Source organism: Otolemur garnettii, unplaced genomic scaffold (assembly GCF_000181295.1).
Source record: "Otolemur garnettii isolate 467f Iridium unplaced genomic scaffold, OtoGar3 scaffold00001, whole genome shotgun sequence".
Lineage (NCBI taxonomy): Eukaryota > Metazoa > Chordata > Mammalia > Primates > Galagidae > Otolemur > Otolemur garnettii.
Window position 1 is genome coordinate 69,461,785 of NW_003852396.1, and position 18,283 is coordinate 69,480,067.

The window sequence follows — 18,283 nt, forward strand, 5'->3', positions numbered from 1 at the left end:
TTTTTTTTTTTTTTCTGTTTGACCCTTAGTAAAACAGAAGAAAAAGGGTAAAAGAAAAAGGCAGGATAAAGGTACAGAAAGGGAGCAACAGGTAGGTAAATTATAGGGAGCTGTGTAGGGAGGACACTGGGGGAGCCTCTGCCAGTCGACTTAGCCTCATCAGTATCAGTTAGGTTTCTCCAGAGTGGAGTGAGCTGGAAGGTACTGCGTTGCTACTTAGTCCCTTAAAAGCATGAGTCCTATTTTAAGAAGGAAGGCTGCGAGCTTTTCTTCAGGTCCTGAACAACCTAGTGTGTCATGCTGAATTCACAGATATACCTTGCTGCTGCATACAAAGGCCACCAGCTTTCTAAGAGACCTTCTGTAGTCCTGCCCAGAAAGGCAGAGTCACATATTCTGGGACTAGATACAAACAAAAGAGGCGTGTCTTTACAAACCCTGGTTAGCGGCATTGTTATCATGCATTTGAATCACTTCTTCTGGGCATTATCATTGCAAACTATGAAACAGAAAATTTTTTTTCCCCTTTTTGGTCTTAAGCTTCTACACTGGCATAACTAAAGGCAGTAGCATGAGCCTAGGTTTTGGAGTTGGGTGTTCAGAATTAATTTTTGGTAGACCCTACTAAAATGTAGTGGTTAATTTTATGACCAGGAGTTTAGTTTATTTTTAAAATATTTTGGCTCTAGGGAGGAAAGAGAGTCCTTAACTGATGAGGCCCTCATTTTGACATTTGTAGCAACTGGACTGACTTTTTTTCTAATGGTGGTTTTTGGGTCAGGGCTCTGGTTCTGGCGATGTGGCTGTGTGGGGAGAACATGGACCATGTTTGATCTTCTGTGGGGTGTTTGTTCAGTTGGTAAATGAGGCTGTCAGCTCTGATCCTCAAGCCAGCAAATGCATCTGACTTTTCATGTACAGCATTAGTAACATATATATTTAAAAAAAAAAAAAAAGCAAGTCTAAGGCTTTGAAATATTAGAGGGAAAAGTGATGTTTTTCACTTTCTCTGCATTTACTAAAATAAATACTGTGGTTAACATGTCTGCTGCTGGGAGGATTAGTGTAGGCAGAAATCTGCCCCCATTCCATTTTTTTTTTTTTTTTGCATTCTCCAATCCACCCAAATACTTTTTTCTTTTGGTTACATTTAAATCTAAAGTGCTGGGTTTGAAGTTTAAGTAAATAAGACTAGGCAATAGAAATTTCCAGTGAGCTTTCATCACATTGGTTTGAGCTCTGTCAGAAGAAAAGGCAGGCTACTGCCTTCCCCTCCCCGATTCTTTAATTTCCAAACTTGATGAATACAGAGGGTATTTGGCTTGGCCCCTGGCCTCAGTCTGGAGTAGGCTGTTGCACTGTACATTTCATGTAGGGGTAACTCAGCCGTCTGTTTTAAGTGATTTTCAGTTTTAAATTTGAATTGACAATTCAGAATTTGAATTGACATTCCCCAGCTTCAGACTGTGACTTGCATAGTCCTTCGTAGGCAGGGTGAAGTTGGCTGAGCGTGTCAGGATGGCCACAAGATTGGGTTGATCCAAGCTGGGAGGGTCGACGGGGTAGAAGTAGCAGCCGTCTTCCTTTTGAGCTGAAGTCTGGGGCTGCCGGGAACTAGGATCATGCGACCACTGTACACCAAGCAACTCAGGCACTTCTGAAGTAGGCTCAAGGTTTGTGTGGGGATAATCTGATAATTTATTTTGTGGATCTGTGCTTGTATTTTATGATAATGTCTGGCAAGATGGACTTGGGGTCATCTAAAGTCAATGTGAACATTTTGCAGTACTTTTGCCAAGCTGAAGAAATATCTCTTTGCTCACATCTCTCTTGGCATCCAACATGGAGAAAACCGTTAATCAGTATGCTTTTCTTAAAAAAAAAAAGAAAAGGAAAGAAAAGAAAAAGTCTCAACAACAAGGAATTCTTTTTTCTCTTTGGAGCTGGACTAAAGCTTATACTGTGAAGTTATCGGGTGACCTGGCTCAGCTGTTTGTTTTTCATAAATTGAGCAATGTGTTTGAAAAATCATATTTTTCATGTTACTTTGTGTGAATAGAAGTGACATTTCTATTTTGTCTGCTAGAGATGGATAGGATGAAACACAAGATACAAGGGCCTGCTGTTTCACTTAGAATTTAAAGTTGTAAGGAAAAAGAGACCCCAGTTAAGCTCGGCAATAGATTTTGGGCCCAAAGATTTCTAACTATGACAGTGTTTCTGTCTGCATCCTGATGGGTCATCCCCATATCCTCGTGTAGATCTCTGCAGATTAGCAGTGGAGAATTGACATTCAAAGGACTTTACTAGAATCCATTTGTGAGAATGATAAGGATATGATGTTATAGCCGTTTATTGTATAACTTTTTAATCTTAGGAATAGGAACTGGGTTAACATGTATAACTATGTTTTACATGTATTGTCTTAAGTCCTGGTGACAAGCTTGCAAGGAAGCTGTTATTCCCATTTTACAAAAATGAGAAAAATGAAACTCAGATTAACAGAGTAACTTGTTTAAGTCATAAAAGTGCAAATGGCAGGTGAGAAATAAAGACAGGTCTCTCTGGATCCAAAGCTCGTGCACGCCCTTGCACCAAGCCCCACCGTGTCTGTTTAGATTACCATTCGGTTATAGGAAAGTCATCATGCTTCGTCAGTTTTCCGATTTGGGATTATGTAGAAGAACTAGATCCTTGTCAGAGACAGAACAGTAAATCTACTCTTTCAAAAACACTAATGTGAGGCTGGGCATGGTGGTTCATGCCTCTGGGAGGCCGCAGCACATGGATTGTTTGAGCTCAGCAGTCTGCGGAACTCAAACTGAGGAAGAGTAAGACCCTGTCTCTTAAAAAAAAAAAAAAAATAGCTGAGCTTTGTGGCAGGTGCCTGTAGTCCTAGCTATTTGGGAGGCTGAGATAAGAGGATCGCTTGAACCCAAGAGTTTGAGGTTGTGGTGAGCTGTATCTCCATGACACTCAACCCAGGATGACAAAGTGAGACTCTGTCTAAAAAAGAAAAAAAATTCATGTGAAGGGAAAAAACCTCTTTTCTTTCTTGCATTTATTCATCTTTTCTACCTCATGCTCCCTTTCCCCCTCTATTGCTCCAGTCCTAGTTTTTTTAAAGGTAACCTTTCCAGAATCCAAATTCCATATTAGGATGGTCTGCTTTAAGGGTAAGGTATAATTATAATGCTGCCCTCTCATCCCTGCCTTCCACAGAATGGATGCTGTCAGAAACCTGAAAAAATGGTACTTACGTTTTATGGAGGCCTATTTCATTTGACAATGTGGAAACAAGAAAGTGGGAATTGTTTGTAGAGTCCTGTTTGGTGGTAGGGATAGTTATAGACAGTGAAATAGAGACTCCTATTGCTAAAGCTAACTTTGGCTACCCATAACTTAGAACAGGGAAAAGTAATCATGTTTCTAAAAAGTTGTGATTCATTCTACATTTCCATCTGTATCCCACTTCATCCTCCTTGGCCTTCATCACTCTCTAAAACATCCCCATCAAATACTTTACAGGGGCAAGGTCGTTCTTTATGGACATTGACTTAAGTAATACCTTGGATATATGTAGGTGAAGAATGTGGAAAGTTGTCTGCAGGTCAAACATGCTATATATACGCCCTAAGGGAAAGTCCAAATCTCATTCATTGTGGCGATATGTTTATGCTTAACCAAAGCAGCTAGCCTGTTTTCTATACATAGTGAAAAAAGAGGAGCTGTTTTTGTCTGATGGAGCAAACATGGCCAAAGTGCCATGTTCTTTTGTTTCATTAGTGTGCGAGATGTTCTCAGTTGAGAGGATTAATGGCAGGGATCTTGCATCTCTAAAAGTGGACATGGAGGCTCAGTGCCCATAGCTCAGTAGTTAGGGCGCCCGCTACATACACCAAGGCTGGTGGGTTCGAACCCGGTCCAGGCTTGCCAAACAACAATGACAACTACAACAACAACAACAACAAAAATAGCTGGCATTGTGGCGGGCACCTGTAGTCCCAGCTACCTGGTAGGCTAAGGCAAGAGAATCGCTTAAGCCCAAGAGTTTGAGGTTGCTGTGAACTATGATGCTACAGCACTGTACCGAGGGCAACAAAGTGAGACTCTGTCTTAACAACAACAACAAAAAAAGTGGACATGGGAGTTACGAGCTGGAGCATGCCACTGGGTTGTCAAGGTGATTGTAGCAGATCTCAAATTTACCACTTTGCCACCACTACCTAAGGTTAAAAAAAAAATTATCTGGTTCTGTAAGTAGGCACAGACCACAGAGATGCTGTGGAAAACACAGCTGTCATTTAGTGATTATCTGCCATGTGCCAGGCACTGTGTTGCTAAACGCATTCACATTTATCCTCACAGTCAGTCAAGTCAAGATGGTGTAGCTATTTCTTCTTCATAGTCAAAGAAGCCCATTCAAAGTGACTGACTTGTTCAAGGTCACATGGCTAGTACGTGGTAGACCTCGGATCCAAAGCCGTTTTTGAAGACTTCTTTTTCTGATACATTTCTGCCTCATGGACTCCTAAGACCTCAGAGGCATCTTAATTTCGTCTCACCTCATGTCAAGTAGAAATCTGACCTAAGTTAGAGCATTTCAAGTAAAAGGGCAGAATGTGTTGCTGAAGGCATTTCATTCCATCTTAAAATGGTTTACACCGTCAGGAAGTTTTTACCTATTTTGGGTCTAAATCAATTTTCCTGTAACTTTCACCCATGATTGGTCATGGTTCTAAGTCTAGGAGCCATAGAGAACAATTCCCTTTTCATCTGATAACCTTTCTGATATCCTGAGCTTATTAGTCAAGGTTCAGTTAGGAGACAAAACCACACAGTAATTTGAATAGGAAAAACTGAATATAAAGAATTGTTAGCTAGTCAGGATTTATCTACTAATAGATGAAAGGAACTCTAAAGATAATAGGAAATAAACTTGGCAGAGCCCCTTCCTCAGCTAGGTCCAAATCTCAGACCTTGCTGGGGAGAGTAGTGTTGTAGCTCACTGGATGGTGAAGATTGCCGAGGTGCCACGGGCTAAGGCTGATCAGCAGGAAACCAACCACCCACATGGATACCCACAGAGCTCAGCAGCAAGGGGGTCTGTGGAACTTGCTGGGAACCTGGCTAGGGCTTGAGTAGAGCTCACCTGGAACCACCTATGGAGTTAACCTTGGCTAAGTTGCCAGCAGGGCTTCCACAAAACTTGCTGTGAAGCTGGAAGTAAGTGCCCCTGCCTGCCTGCCGGCCAAGCAATGCAGGAGCTGGAAGTTAAAAAGGCACACTAGAACCAGGAAGAAAAGCCCCCTCCTTCTGCAGTGACCCCTCAGTGCCCTCTGCTGGCAAAGCTTAATGGCAGAGGAGCGGTCCTGTTCTAGTATCCCAAACAGGACAATGAAGACTAAATTAGAAACCGAGAGGCAATAGATTGGTAACTGGTATACTTAACTTTCTTTAAGCATTCTATAGAAATTCTGGATTGAAATGCCTGCACTGCCTTCTGGTACTTGTTAAAGTTCTAACTCTTTCTGGTACTTTAAAAAAAATTTTATTTATTTTTGAGACAGAGTCTCTGTCACCCTGGATAGAGTGTTGTGGTGTCATAGCTCCTAACAACCTCATATCCTTCGGTTCAAGCCATCCCCTTACTTAGCCTCCCAAGTAGCCGGGACTGCAGCACCCGCTGCAATGTCCAGCTAGTTTTTCTATTTTGGGGGGGTGGAGGGGTGAGGGTTCACTCTTCCTCAGGCTAGTCTTGAACTCCTGAGCTTAGGCAATCCACCCTCTTTGGCCTCCCAGAGTGCGAGGATTACAGGAGTGAGCCACCATGCCCCACCATCCTTCTGGTCCTTTTTATATTGAAGTACCTAAATCTGAACACAGTCTAGCACAACAGTTTTTTCAAAGTGTAATCCAGGTATCTTGGGTATCCCTGAGATCCTTTAGTATTATTATTTTCATTGTAATACTGAGTTGTTATTTCCCTTTCTTACTCTTTTATTCTCTTACAAATGTACAGTGCAGTTTTCCAGAGTCTAGATGGCACAAGTTCGTCATCACTCTGAGTAATGGAACATATTCTGTGTACCCTCATGTTTTAACACTTCCTCAGTGTTAACTTCTAATGCAGTAAATTGTGTGTGTGTCTATATATATTCATTCGTTCTGTATAAACAAAATCTCTTTGGGATTCTCAATAATTTTTAAGAGTATAAAGGGAGTCTGAGACCAAAAGGTATGAGAATCGCTAGTAAGTAAGGCTATATATAACCTCCTTCATTTTAGACACTGTAGTTCATTCACGTTTTGTAAGGATTTAGGAATGTAGGCATATGACAGAGATTTTATTTGTCTGCATCAGAGACAGAGAAGCAAGTGAAAATAAGGATGATTGCTAGAGAAAGTAATTGACCCTTCCTGGAGAAACACCAGATTCTGAATCTGCAGTGGATATGGTACAGGTCGTATTTGGTCCTTGATGCTAAACAGACTTAGGTTCAAATACTAACCTTATCATTTATTAACTGTGTATCACGGGCAAGTTACTTGACCTCTCTGAGCCATGTAAATGCTACTTGGTAAATAATTCTGCCCCATAAGATTCTCAGAAGGATTGAATGACAGTGCATACATCGGACATCTGGCATATGCTAGTTGCTTAATAAATGTTCTCTCTTTCCCTGTGCTTATTCCTATCCTGATCAAAAAGGTACTTGCTTAAGATTCAGTAAATAATGCAGAACTCAGATCTCTAATCTCTCCGTCATGTGCCCATTCATTTATCCAAAGATATTTATTGATTATGTACCAGGAGTGGAACTAAAATTAACTTTTGTTTTTGATGAAAAGGCAGTGGCCAGCCGATAGGATCATTTCTTTGGTCTCCGGTTCAACCCTTTTCCAATGCTTCTTTTAGAGTTAACCACTCTTTTTTTAGGCTCTGTGCCACAGGCTTATTTTAAGATTGTGAATCTCTTCCTTAACTACAGGGCTTCTCATTTGCACAGGCCCCTTCCAAGATCCTGGGAGTGCCCCAACAATTTATTATATGTTTATATTATGAAATGTGCAGAAATAAGACATTTTATTTGTAGTAGGTAAGACAGCCTTTTCTCTTCCAGTTTTCCCCATCATACTTCTCCTTCCATATAGTGACTTTGGAGTGGCCGGGGGATCTTGGGGGTTCAGGGCCCACAGAAAGGAGGTATTCTCGCAATCACGTGGTGGACTTTTTGAGAGCAGTGTAATACCTTGCTTGGCTATTCTTGACAAATGTGTGAAGACTAAACTGTCCTCTGAGGCCTGTGGTCATGGGTACTGCATCAAAGAAGTATTAATTTCATACTATGCTAAATGCAGCATTTTAAAATAAAGAAACTATGGTCAAATTACGACAATCATTTCAAAGTAGAATGGGAAAAAAATGAAAGGCAAATCATGGGTTGGTGTTTCTTCAGTTTACTAGAATATCCCACATAATTGGACCTAGAAATTTGATATTTACTCTCTGAATTGGTCACGATGAGAAACTAAACCTAGTGGGTCAAGGGAGAGGGGCACGTGAGTGCGGAGTTAAGAAAGCCACACTCATTCAGGGAAGCGTACTTTGGTGAGAATGGATTTTAGCAGAACTGATAGCTGTCTGTGATTGTGCGTGGAAGCGGGCACGTCAGGACAGACATCTTTAGCACGTGCCCTGTATTTTGTAGCATAGCTGCAGGCAAGTTCTGAGCTGCAATGCACCCGCCTGAAAGTATTTACTAGAGATAGTAGAGTTCTGATATGAAAGACATGGTCCTGAGAGTAAGGCAGTCCAGACTCTATTTCTCTTCCTGTCATTCTGCCCTTGGTCAAGTCTGCCTCTCAGCTGTAAGTTGAAGCCAATTCATTCATTCTAATTAAAACAGTATTAGGATGCAGAGAGAATTACATATGTTTGTGTGTGCACTGTATATGTATATCGTGTGCTATAAGTATATATACATTTTATTATAATAAAAATACATCTGTAAGAATCTCTCTTGCACACTTTTAACTCTGGATTTGATGAGAGCCATGGATATAAGTTGATTCTTCAGTTTCATTTGTGATAACAGTGCTTTCACCACTTTATCTCTTCGCAAGAGTTAGGAGAATGGTAAATACTTGTTTTATCTTTTTCTAGATTCTCTTTGGCCCAAAATCCGGGTTCCACTAAAAGTTGTGAGGACTGCTGAAAATAAGCTGAGTAACCGGTTCTTCCCTTATGATGAGATTGAGACAGAGGCTGTCCTGGCCATCGACGATGATATCATTATGCTAACCTCTGATGAGCTGCAGTTTGGGTATGAGGTAAGGAGGTGGTTTTATATAATATATTTATATGTTTGATATTTACTGCCTATAATTGCCTATATTTTCTTTAAAAAAGTATTATATTTCATTTTCTAGAGTCATAATTCCCAAAAATCTCTCAGTAGAGTCCAGAAGCTATGCATAAGGGTGTGTGTTATGAAGCTGTTTTTTAAAACCTTAGGGAAACTCTATTGTACAATGACAACTGTGCCCGCCACTGATTTGGGGATCTCCCAAGGAGAGTCCCAAGAGATATTTTCGAAAGAGCATATATAGCGTTTAACAAGCACTTAATTGATGTCTCCCTACATAGCACTTCCCTTGACTCAAGCAGCCGGGCACTATGGCAGTAAAAACATCAATGAGTAAAGAAGCCGGCGACACTGACAAACAAAGCAGACCCTGCTGATGGCTTTCTTTCTGAGTTTTAAGTGGAGAGGCTGGCTGCTGGTCTTTAGGGAGAAGCATTCCCTATCACCATTCATTCAGTGTGGCTGATGGATTAGGCTGGGTTCAGGGGTTAAGTATGGAGACCAGTAAAGGTCTTCCCAGGGGAAAGTGGCAGAGCCCAGGCCTGGTGAAAAGCAATGGGAATTGATGGGATCTGTCAGGATGTATGTGAGATGCATGATGACCACAGGCAGGGACCTGTGGCTGCAGGGTGAAGGTGGTATCAGACCTAAGCATGGAGAGGGCACAGGCAGTTGGCTACAGCTGGCACAGGGGAAAAGGGGCAAAATTTTCTCCATGTGGTCTCTCTGCCTTCAGGAGAGAGATAATAATTTTCTTTAGTTAATTTAAGATTTCTTGATTTGGGAGTTTTAAAGAAATCATAAAGTTTTATTAAATGAAGCCATATTTGGTACATATACTAATTATAAAAATTTATTTTCAAACCCTTAATTAGAAGGCAGATTTTAAGAGAAAGAAATAGGAATCTCCCCTCCTAACTACCGCCACCATTTACAACAATGAAAAGCATCAAGTTTTCCCAGGTTGTTACAAAAATAGAGCTTTATTTGAGAGTAAAAGAAATTATTATGAAATAGACTGATGTGTAATGCTCTGGTTGGTGTGGTTATAGGCCAATGAAAGGCATAAGAATAGCCGCTAAAATGTACATTCATCTTTTTGGGGTTTATTTTCATTCCTAGGAGATGACTTTTACATTATAGCATCTAGGGTGTTGGATGATATTTAATATACAATCCCTTTCACCTTTTAAAACAAATTACCTACTTGTTTCTCTAGCCAAGTCATGCCCAGAAGACTAAGTTTTTTCTGCCAGTGTTTTCTCTCTTCATTACATATATTGGCTTCAAACTGTACCCACGTGTTATTTTTGTGGCAAAAATTAGGTGGAAAAAGGGATGATCAAAATGATATGGCCAAGAGGGGCAGAGTGCTATCGCTTCAGCATTTTCATCTAAAAGAAGACTAATACAGGAAAGGTGGACTAAATGTATTCCTGGATTTCTGTATTTTCCTGGATTTCCTGTATTTCTGTCAACCTTGAATTCGTTTCAAGTGACAAAGAATGTTATGAGGGGAAGTTTTGCAAAGCTTAGAGAGACTGAGCTCGAATCTTTACCTCTTTCCTCTGATTACTTGTGTTTGATTCCATATTACCTCTAAAGAAGTAATTGTTTATTACAAGAGTGAGATCAGAAAGGTGCCCCGTGTGCATTAATCAGGGTCTCCAGATGCTGTGGAATGAGTGACGTTCATAACCACCTTCCGTGCATAGCTTGCTAGGTTCCAGTCAATGTCCTGTGTGTTTATGTGCCTCACTTAGGATCTTTCCCCAAACGTACAAGGGGGTATTTTTTTTTTCTATACTGAGACAAAGCAAGGGTGAATAACTCACTGAAAGTCACAAAGCTAATACATGGAAGAGTTGGAATTTAAATCCAAGTTTGTCTGACACTATGCTGTCTTCCCTGAGGAGTTTACCGTAAACGATGTTTGTCAGAGACCACTGGTCCTTAAAGTAGTACTAACAGTTGTCAGCATATTGTTGTCTGTCACTAAGTTATTTTGATGCTAAGGCAAACAAAATTTTTAGGTACCCCAACCATTGGAGCTTTAGGCTCTTTGTAAAGTTATTCCTTGCTTGGTAATTACTATTATGGGTAAGTTAGGGGTAGCTCTGGGCCCAAATTTCGGCACTGTCACAAGTTATTTAATCTCTCTGGATCTTAGTCTATTTATTCCTATATAAAATGGCAACAACAGTATCTACTTTGTGAACTTATCAAGTACGTTAGATAAAATTACCTAATACCTACCTCATGGAAATGTGCACGCCTTCTGTGAGATTGACAGTGGATTATTGACTCTCCGGATGCCGTGTAAGCGGCTGGTGCTGTTATTATCATGACTATACTACTGCTATTTTCATTATTCCATTCGTGATTCTACTGTTATTCATGACATTTTTGCTTGTTGTTTTCATTATTCAGAAGTGATGTTTTTCTCACTAGTTTTTCAAATTTAGTATTAATAAAGAAGACAAAAGTTAGTGGGGCTTCTAAAATCCTGTTCTTTATGCCAAAGCCTAGGATTAATTTTAATTCTAATGCAGAAATTGGGACAGGCTTGATTGATTAAGTAAATGAATAAATAAAAATCAGTCAATAAAAATTTACATCCTAGGAAAATTATATTGGAACCCAGAAATACTTCTTTGTGGCACTTAGGATTGTATCTATTTCACTAATAGATGAAACACACTTCTTATCTTTCAACACTCTGCTCAGCTGTTGCTATCTCAATGAAGCTTTCAGAGAGTCCCAGTTTAGGGTGTAATTAGTCCTTGGCACCTCTTTGTGAAAAGATAATTCATTGTAAACTATGTTGTTTAGTATCTGCTTTTTTGAAGAATGTAAGCACATAGGGCCGAGTAGTGGCAGCCTTATTCGTTGCTATATCCTGTGTGCCTAACCTGGTTCATTGCATTTGACGGTTGCTTGGTAATATTTGATAATGAATAAATCTCTGTTACCAGCATGTATATGAAAGATATGGAACAGATTATTCCCTCCTGTGTGCCCTTCAACTCTACTGTGGTCTATAATCTTGATGCAACCTTCTTGGAAAACGCTTTCAAATTTGAAATGTTAAACTTACATCTACCTTATGACATAGTTGTTCTTTCCAAGAAAATTTACTCTAGAGAAATAAGAATATATGTTTACACAAATACTAGTATACTAATATTTATGGCAACTTTTATTTGTAATAGCCAAAAACTTGAGGGAAAAATAATTCTAGTGTCTATCAACAGTTAAATGGGCAAACAAATTGTGGTACATAGAATGCGTCTCAGCAATAAATAAGTATAAGCTATTGATACATGCAACAACATGGACATTTTTTTCAAAATAATTGTGGTGAGTTAATGAAGCAAGAGGAAAAAGAATATTCTTTGTAATTCCATATATATATATGGAATTCCATATATATATATAATACTAGAAATCAGCACAGTTGCCTGGATTAGGGATGGGAGGCTGTGAAGGGCAGGAGGGAAGAATAGCAAAGGGCCACCAAAAAAACCTTTTAATGGAAAGGGATATGTGCATTATGTTAACTGGGGTATACAGATGTCAAAACATATCAGTTATACACTTTAAATAGTTTTTTACATTTCAACTATTTCCAAAAAGATATACAAAATACCATATTCTAGTTATGGTGTAAAATATAAAATACTTGAAAATTTTAACAATATGTATCAGATATGTTCAGTGAAACCTACAAAATATTACTGAGAAAAATTGCTAGTAAGAGCTAGAATTATAAAACTTCTTAAACAAAACAGGGAAAAGCTTGGTGTGGTTGCATTAGGCAATAATTCTTAAATGGGAAACAAATTGTATGACTTGGAAAACAATTGGATAAATTGGACTTCATCAGAATTATGAAGAAAACATTTCTAGGAAAATAAAAATCTAAGTAATAGACTGGGAAAAATATTTTCAAAACATCTATAATATAAATAAAGGGTTTATAACTAAAATATGTAAAGAGCTCTCACAACTCAATAATAAGGAAACAAACTGATTAAAAATGGACAAAAGATTTGAGCAGTTACTTCAGAAAAGAAGATATAGAGCAGCAAAAGCAAAAATAGCCAAATGGGATTGCATCAAACTAAAAACTTTCGGAATAATAAAGGAAACAGTCAACAGAGTGAAGTAACCCACAGGTTGGGAGAAGATGTTTGCAAATGTTACATCAGATAAGGGGGCTTTTATCCAAAATATATAAGAAACTCATACCAGTCAATAATAAGAAGACAAATAATCCTATTAAAAAGTGAAGAACCTGAATAGATCTTTCTCAAAGGCATACAGAAGGCCAAAAAAAAAAAAAAAAATGTGGAAAAATGTTCACCATTATTAACCATTCAGGAAATGCAAATTAAACAGCAATAAGATATCAGCTCAAATCTGTTACAATGCCTATGAACAAAAAGATAAAAGGTAAGTGTTGGCATGTATGTGAAAAAAAGGTGACCCTTGTATACTGTGGGGAGAAATGTAAATTAATATACCTATGTTGGAAAACATATACAGATTCTTCAAAAAACTAAAAATAGGTGTACCTTATGATCCAGCCATCCTACTTCTGGTTGTATATTTAAAGGGTTTAAAATCAGAATGTCAAAGAGATCATTGCTATTCACAATAGCCAACATATGGAATAAAAACTAATTCATCCATTAATAAATGAATCAATAAAGAAAATGTAATTCATTTGGTAATACACAATGGGATATTATTCAGCCATAAGAAAAGAAAAATGAAATTCTGTCATTTGTGACAACATGGGTGAATCTAGGAAACATTATCATAAGTGAAATAAGAGGCACAGAAAGATAAATACCTCATGATCTCACTTAGCAATGGAGAGTAGAATGGTGGTTAACAGAGACTCGGGGAGGTGGCCAGGAAATGTTAGTCAAAAGGCACGAAGTTTCAGTTAGAAAGGAGGAATGAGTTGATGATCTATTGAATAGTAAGGTAACAATAGTTAAGTGTATATTATATTTCAGAAGTGCTGAAAGAGTGAATTTTAAATGTTCTCACTACAAAGAAATGATGTATGTGAAGTATGTGAGGTGATAGACATGTTAATTAGGCTGGATTTGTTCTTCCACAGTGTAGACTTATATTGAAGTATTACATTGTACAGGGTATCTATAAAGTTCATGTGTGATTTAGAATACTAAACTATTTTAAATAGCACACAAACTTTATGAACACCCTGTATATGTACACACACATATGTAATTATTATTAGTCAATAACAGTACAATTTTTGCAAAGCTGAAAGAAATAGGATTAAACAGAGGGGAGAAGAGTTTATCGAGTTAAAAATTATTGTGTGAAACATTTTTTAAAAGAAGATACAGAGATGCAAAATAACATTCTCAACATCATAGTCATTAGAACTGTTCTAAAGTAAAAGCACAATTAGTTGCCACTATTTACCCACTAGAATAACAAATAAAATTAAAAAGCTGACAGCATCAAGCATTGGTGAAGCTATGGAGCAGCTCAAAGTCTTACATTCCTGGTGAAAATGAAAACTGGTATGACCAATTCAGGAAACAGTTTGGCAGGTGCTCAGAAAGGTAAACTTCCATTTTTCATGTGATAGAAAGTAAAAGAAGTAAAAACATGTTTAAATCAAGACTTGCACTCATAAGATCCCCAAACTAGCAACATCAGCTGGTAAACAGATAAGCAAATTGTAGAAGATCTATGCAATGAATTAATATTCAGCAATAAAAAGAAATAAATGGACATGTGCTACAATGTGGATAAATCTCAAAAAATGTTATGCTAAGTCAACAAAGTCAAACAAAAAAACTGCTTGCTTGTATGATTTCGTGTATGTGAAATTCTAGAACAGAAAAAATTATATTGCCAGGGCTAGGGAATAAGATTGACAGAAAAGAGCAGAAGGAACTTTTCAGGTGATGGAAATGTTCTATATTATGATTATGGATTATATCACTATATATCCTCATCAACACTCACTAAATTACATATTTAAAATTGGTAAATTTTATTGTAAGTAAATTGTATTCCAAAGTTAAAACAAACAAACAAACAAACAAAAAACAAAAAAACTGTGGGATGCAGTGCTCAGGGGAAAATTTCAGCATTTTGAAGAAGAAAGGTCTAAAAGCAATGACCAAAACTTCATTCCACTTTAGAAGCTAGAAAATTAAGAATAAATTCAACTCAAAAGCAAGTAGAGGGTAGGAAATAAGATAGATTAGTATTCAAATCAGCAAAGTTCAAATGGAGAACAAAGTTCAAAGTTAACATTTAAAAATTGACTCTTGGGGGGAGGGGCAAGATAGCTGACAGGTATCAGTGTCCAACAGAAGCTCCCATCCAGAGGTAAGGAAAAGGTCCAGAAAATACCCAACAAAGTTGAAGACTAGGAGCCCAGCCAAGAGAGAAGAGTGATATCTGCAGGACAACTCTGCTGAGGCAGGTTGTGACTCATAGAAAGTAACCTACAGGTACATAATACATCCTGAAGGAAGGGTGTCTGTCCCCTCCCCCAAGAAAATTGTGTTTTTCTCTTTGTCTGCTCCTGTGAGTTTCCTACAGGCTAGGGTGAACTGAGACATATTGTCTCACCCCACATGTGAGAGCTACAGAAAGTGGGGTCTACTCCCCTAGAGGGACCCTGCCGAGACTCTGGACACCCTCTCACCAGGCAGAAAAATCGAACTAACCTTTCACTGCCATTTTGAATTCCCAGTCTACCCTTCCCCCCTTGCCTGCAGAGACAGTGAGAGGAGACCCAAGAACAGCATCCCCACCCCCCCAAAGGACCAAGCACCCTGTTTCAGCCCTGCAGCCAGAGAACTGCTTGAGCTGTGCGTTCCCTGTGTAGCTGGTGCTCGGCCCCTCCCGTGCACCCTAGCCGGGGGCGCTGAGGACTGATCCACCCGCATGACCCCCGCATGGCTGCTGTTACTCGGCCACCACTCCTGGGCACCTGAGTGGGTGTTCCAGGACTGATCGACCCACATGTTCCTGGCACCCCAGGCCCAGTAGCCGAGAACTGCAAGAGGACGGTCAGTTGAGAGGGAACCACACTGGTGTGGCGGTACCCTGAGGCAAAGAGCAGCATCCGCAGCAGTTAGAACAATAAGGCTCGCACCCCTGAGGCTTTTTCGGACAGACACACCCTATCTCTCCGGGCAACCAGAGGAAGCCGGCATCTTCTCCAGTGGCAACCACAGGCTAATGGTTTGGGGACGGTCTCCAAATGGTGCAAATTCAGCATGGGGCGGAATCAGTGGAAAAACTCTGGTAACCAGAATAACCAGAGTAGATCAAGTCCCCCAGGGAAGAATGGGGCAGATGCAATTGAAGATCTCTTTCATAAACAGATGGCTGAGATGACAGAAATCGAGTTCAAAATCTGGATAGCAAATAAGATTAACAAAATGGAGGAAAGAAGGGATTTAGAATTTCAAACTATTCAAAAGCTGTCTCGAGAATTCAACGATTTCAAAGATAAAATGACCAAAGATTTTGAAACACTGAGGCAAGAGGTTGCAGCCCTCAAAGATCTGAAAAATATGGTAGAATCCCTCAGTAACAGAATGGAGCAGGCAGAAGAAAGGATCTCTGACATTGAAGACAAAGCTTCTAAACGTGCCTAGGTGCTCAAGGATGAAGAGAAATGGAGAGCAAAAATGGATCACTCTCTCAGAGAGCTCTGGGACAATTCAAAGAAAACTAATATTGTCCTATAGGAATCCCTGAAGGCGATAAAGTTGCTTCACAAAGCACAGAGGCTCTTCTTCATGAAATTATGAAAGAGAACTTTCCAGACATGCCAAGAGATTCTGAAATTCAGATAGCAGACAGTTTCAGAACCCCAGCATGACTCAACCCGAACAAGACATCCCCCAGACACATCATAATTAACTTCACTAAAGTTAATATGAAAGAGAAAATTCTGAAAGCAGCTAGACGTAAGAAAACCATAACCTACAAGGGGAAGAATATTACAATGACTGCAGATCTCTCTGCTGAAACCTTTCAGGCTAGAAGAGGGTGGTCATCAACTTTTAATCTCCTAAAACAAAATGATTTTCATCCCAGGATCCTGTATCCAGCTAAACTGAGTTTCATTTATGATGGAGAAATTAAATACTCTAATGACATTCACACGTTGAAGAAATATTCAGCCCTCCAGGATATTCTCAGACCTATGCTTCATAATGACCAGTGCAATCCTCCACCACATAAGTAACTCACACAGAAAATTTTGATTAAATTCCAACTTCCACAGTGGCAAAAGGATTAAAGATGTCCACTGGACTTTTGAAAAACTTGATACCCCCAATTATATCAGGTTTATCAATATTCTCAATCAATGTGAATGGCTTAAATTGCCCTCTAAAGACACACAGGCTGGCTGACTGGATACAAAGACTCAGGCCAGATATCTGCTGCATACAAGAATCCCATCTTACCTTAAAAGACAAATATAGACTCAGGGTGAAGGGATGGTCATCTATATTCCAGGCAAATGGAAAGCAGAAAAAAGCAGGTGTTGCAATATTACTCGCAGATAAACCAACAAAAGTAATCAAGGATAAAGATGGACACTTTATATTGGTTAAGGGTAATAGTCAATATGATGAGATTTCAATCATCAATATTTATGCACCTCAATTTATAAGAGATGCTCTAATAGGCATGAGCAACTTGATTTCTCCCAACTCCATCATAGTTGGAGATTTTAATACTCCTTTGGCAATGTTGGATAGATCCTCCAGCAAGAAGCTTAGCAAAGAAATTTTAGATTCAAACTTAACCATTCAGCATTTGGATTTAACAGATATCTACAGAACATTTCATCCTAACAAAACTGAATACACATTTTTCTCATCGGCCCACAGAACATACTCCAAAATCGACCACATTTTAGGTCAGAAGTCTAACCTCAGCAAATTTAAAAGAATAGAAGTCATTCCTTGCATCTTCTTAGACCATCATGGAATAAAAATTGAACTCAGTAACAACAGGAATATGCAGACTCATACAAAAACATGGAAGCTAAATAACCTTATGCTGAATGATAGGTGGGTCAGAGACCAGATCAGGAAGAAAATTACCAAATTTTTGGAACAAAACGATAATGAAGATACGAGTTATCAGAACCTCTGGGATACTGCAAAGGCAGTTCTAAGAGGGAAATTTATAGCACTGCAAACTTTCCTCAAAAAAATGGAAAGGGAGGATGTTAACAACTTAATGGGACATCTCAAGCAACTGGAAAAGGAAGAACACTCCAATCCGAAACCCAGCAGAAGAAAAGAAATAACCAAAATTAGAGCAGAATTAAATGAAATTGAAAACAAAAGGATTATACAACAGATCAATAAATCAAAAAGTTTGTTTTTGAAAAGGTCAGTAAGATAGGTAAACCTTTGGCCAACCTAACCAAGAAAAAAAGAGTAAAACTGCCATTTCATCAATCAGAAATGGTAAAGACGAAATAACAACAGACCCCTCAGAAATTCAGAAAATCCTTAATGAATATTATAAGAAACTTTATTCTCAGAAATATGAAAATCTGAAGGAAATCGACCAATACTTGGAAGCACGCCACCTTCCAAGACTTAGCCAGAATCAAGTGGAAATGTTGAACAGGCCTATATCAAATTCTGAAATTGCATCAACTATACAAACTCTCCCTAAAAAGAAAAGCCCAGGACTAGGTGGCTTCACATCAGAATTCTACCAAACCTTTAAAGAGGAACTAGTACCTATACTACTTAACCTTTTCCAAAATATAGAAAAAGACAGAATACTACCCAACACATTGAAGCAAACATCACCTTGATCCCCAAACCAGGAAAAGACCCAACAAAGAAAGAAAATTACAGACCAAT

At 38.8% G+C, this 18,283-nt stretch overlaps 1 protein-coding gene across 1 annotated transcript in view; it reads left to right on the plus strand.

Moving 5' to 3' along the window:
- EXT2 (exostosin glycosyltransferase 2) overlaps positions 1-18,283 on the plus strand; it is a 147,740-nt gene that overhangs the window by 97,045 nt on the left and 32,412 nt on the right. The window contains exon 10 of the mRNA XM_003781248.2: positions 8,168-8,334. Coding sequence (XP_003781296.1) covers positions 8,168-8,334 — 167 coding nt within the window. The remainder of the gene's footprint in view (positions 1-8,167; positions 8,335-18,283) is intronic.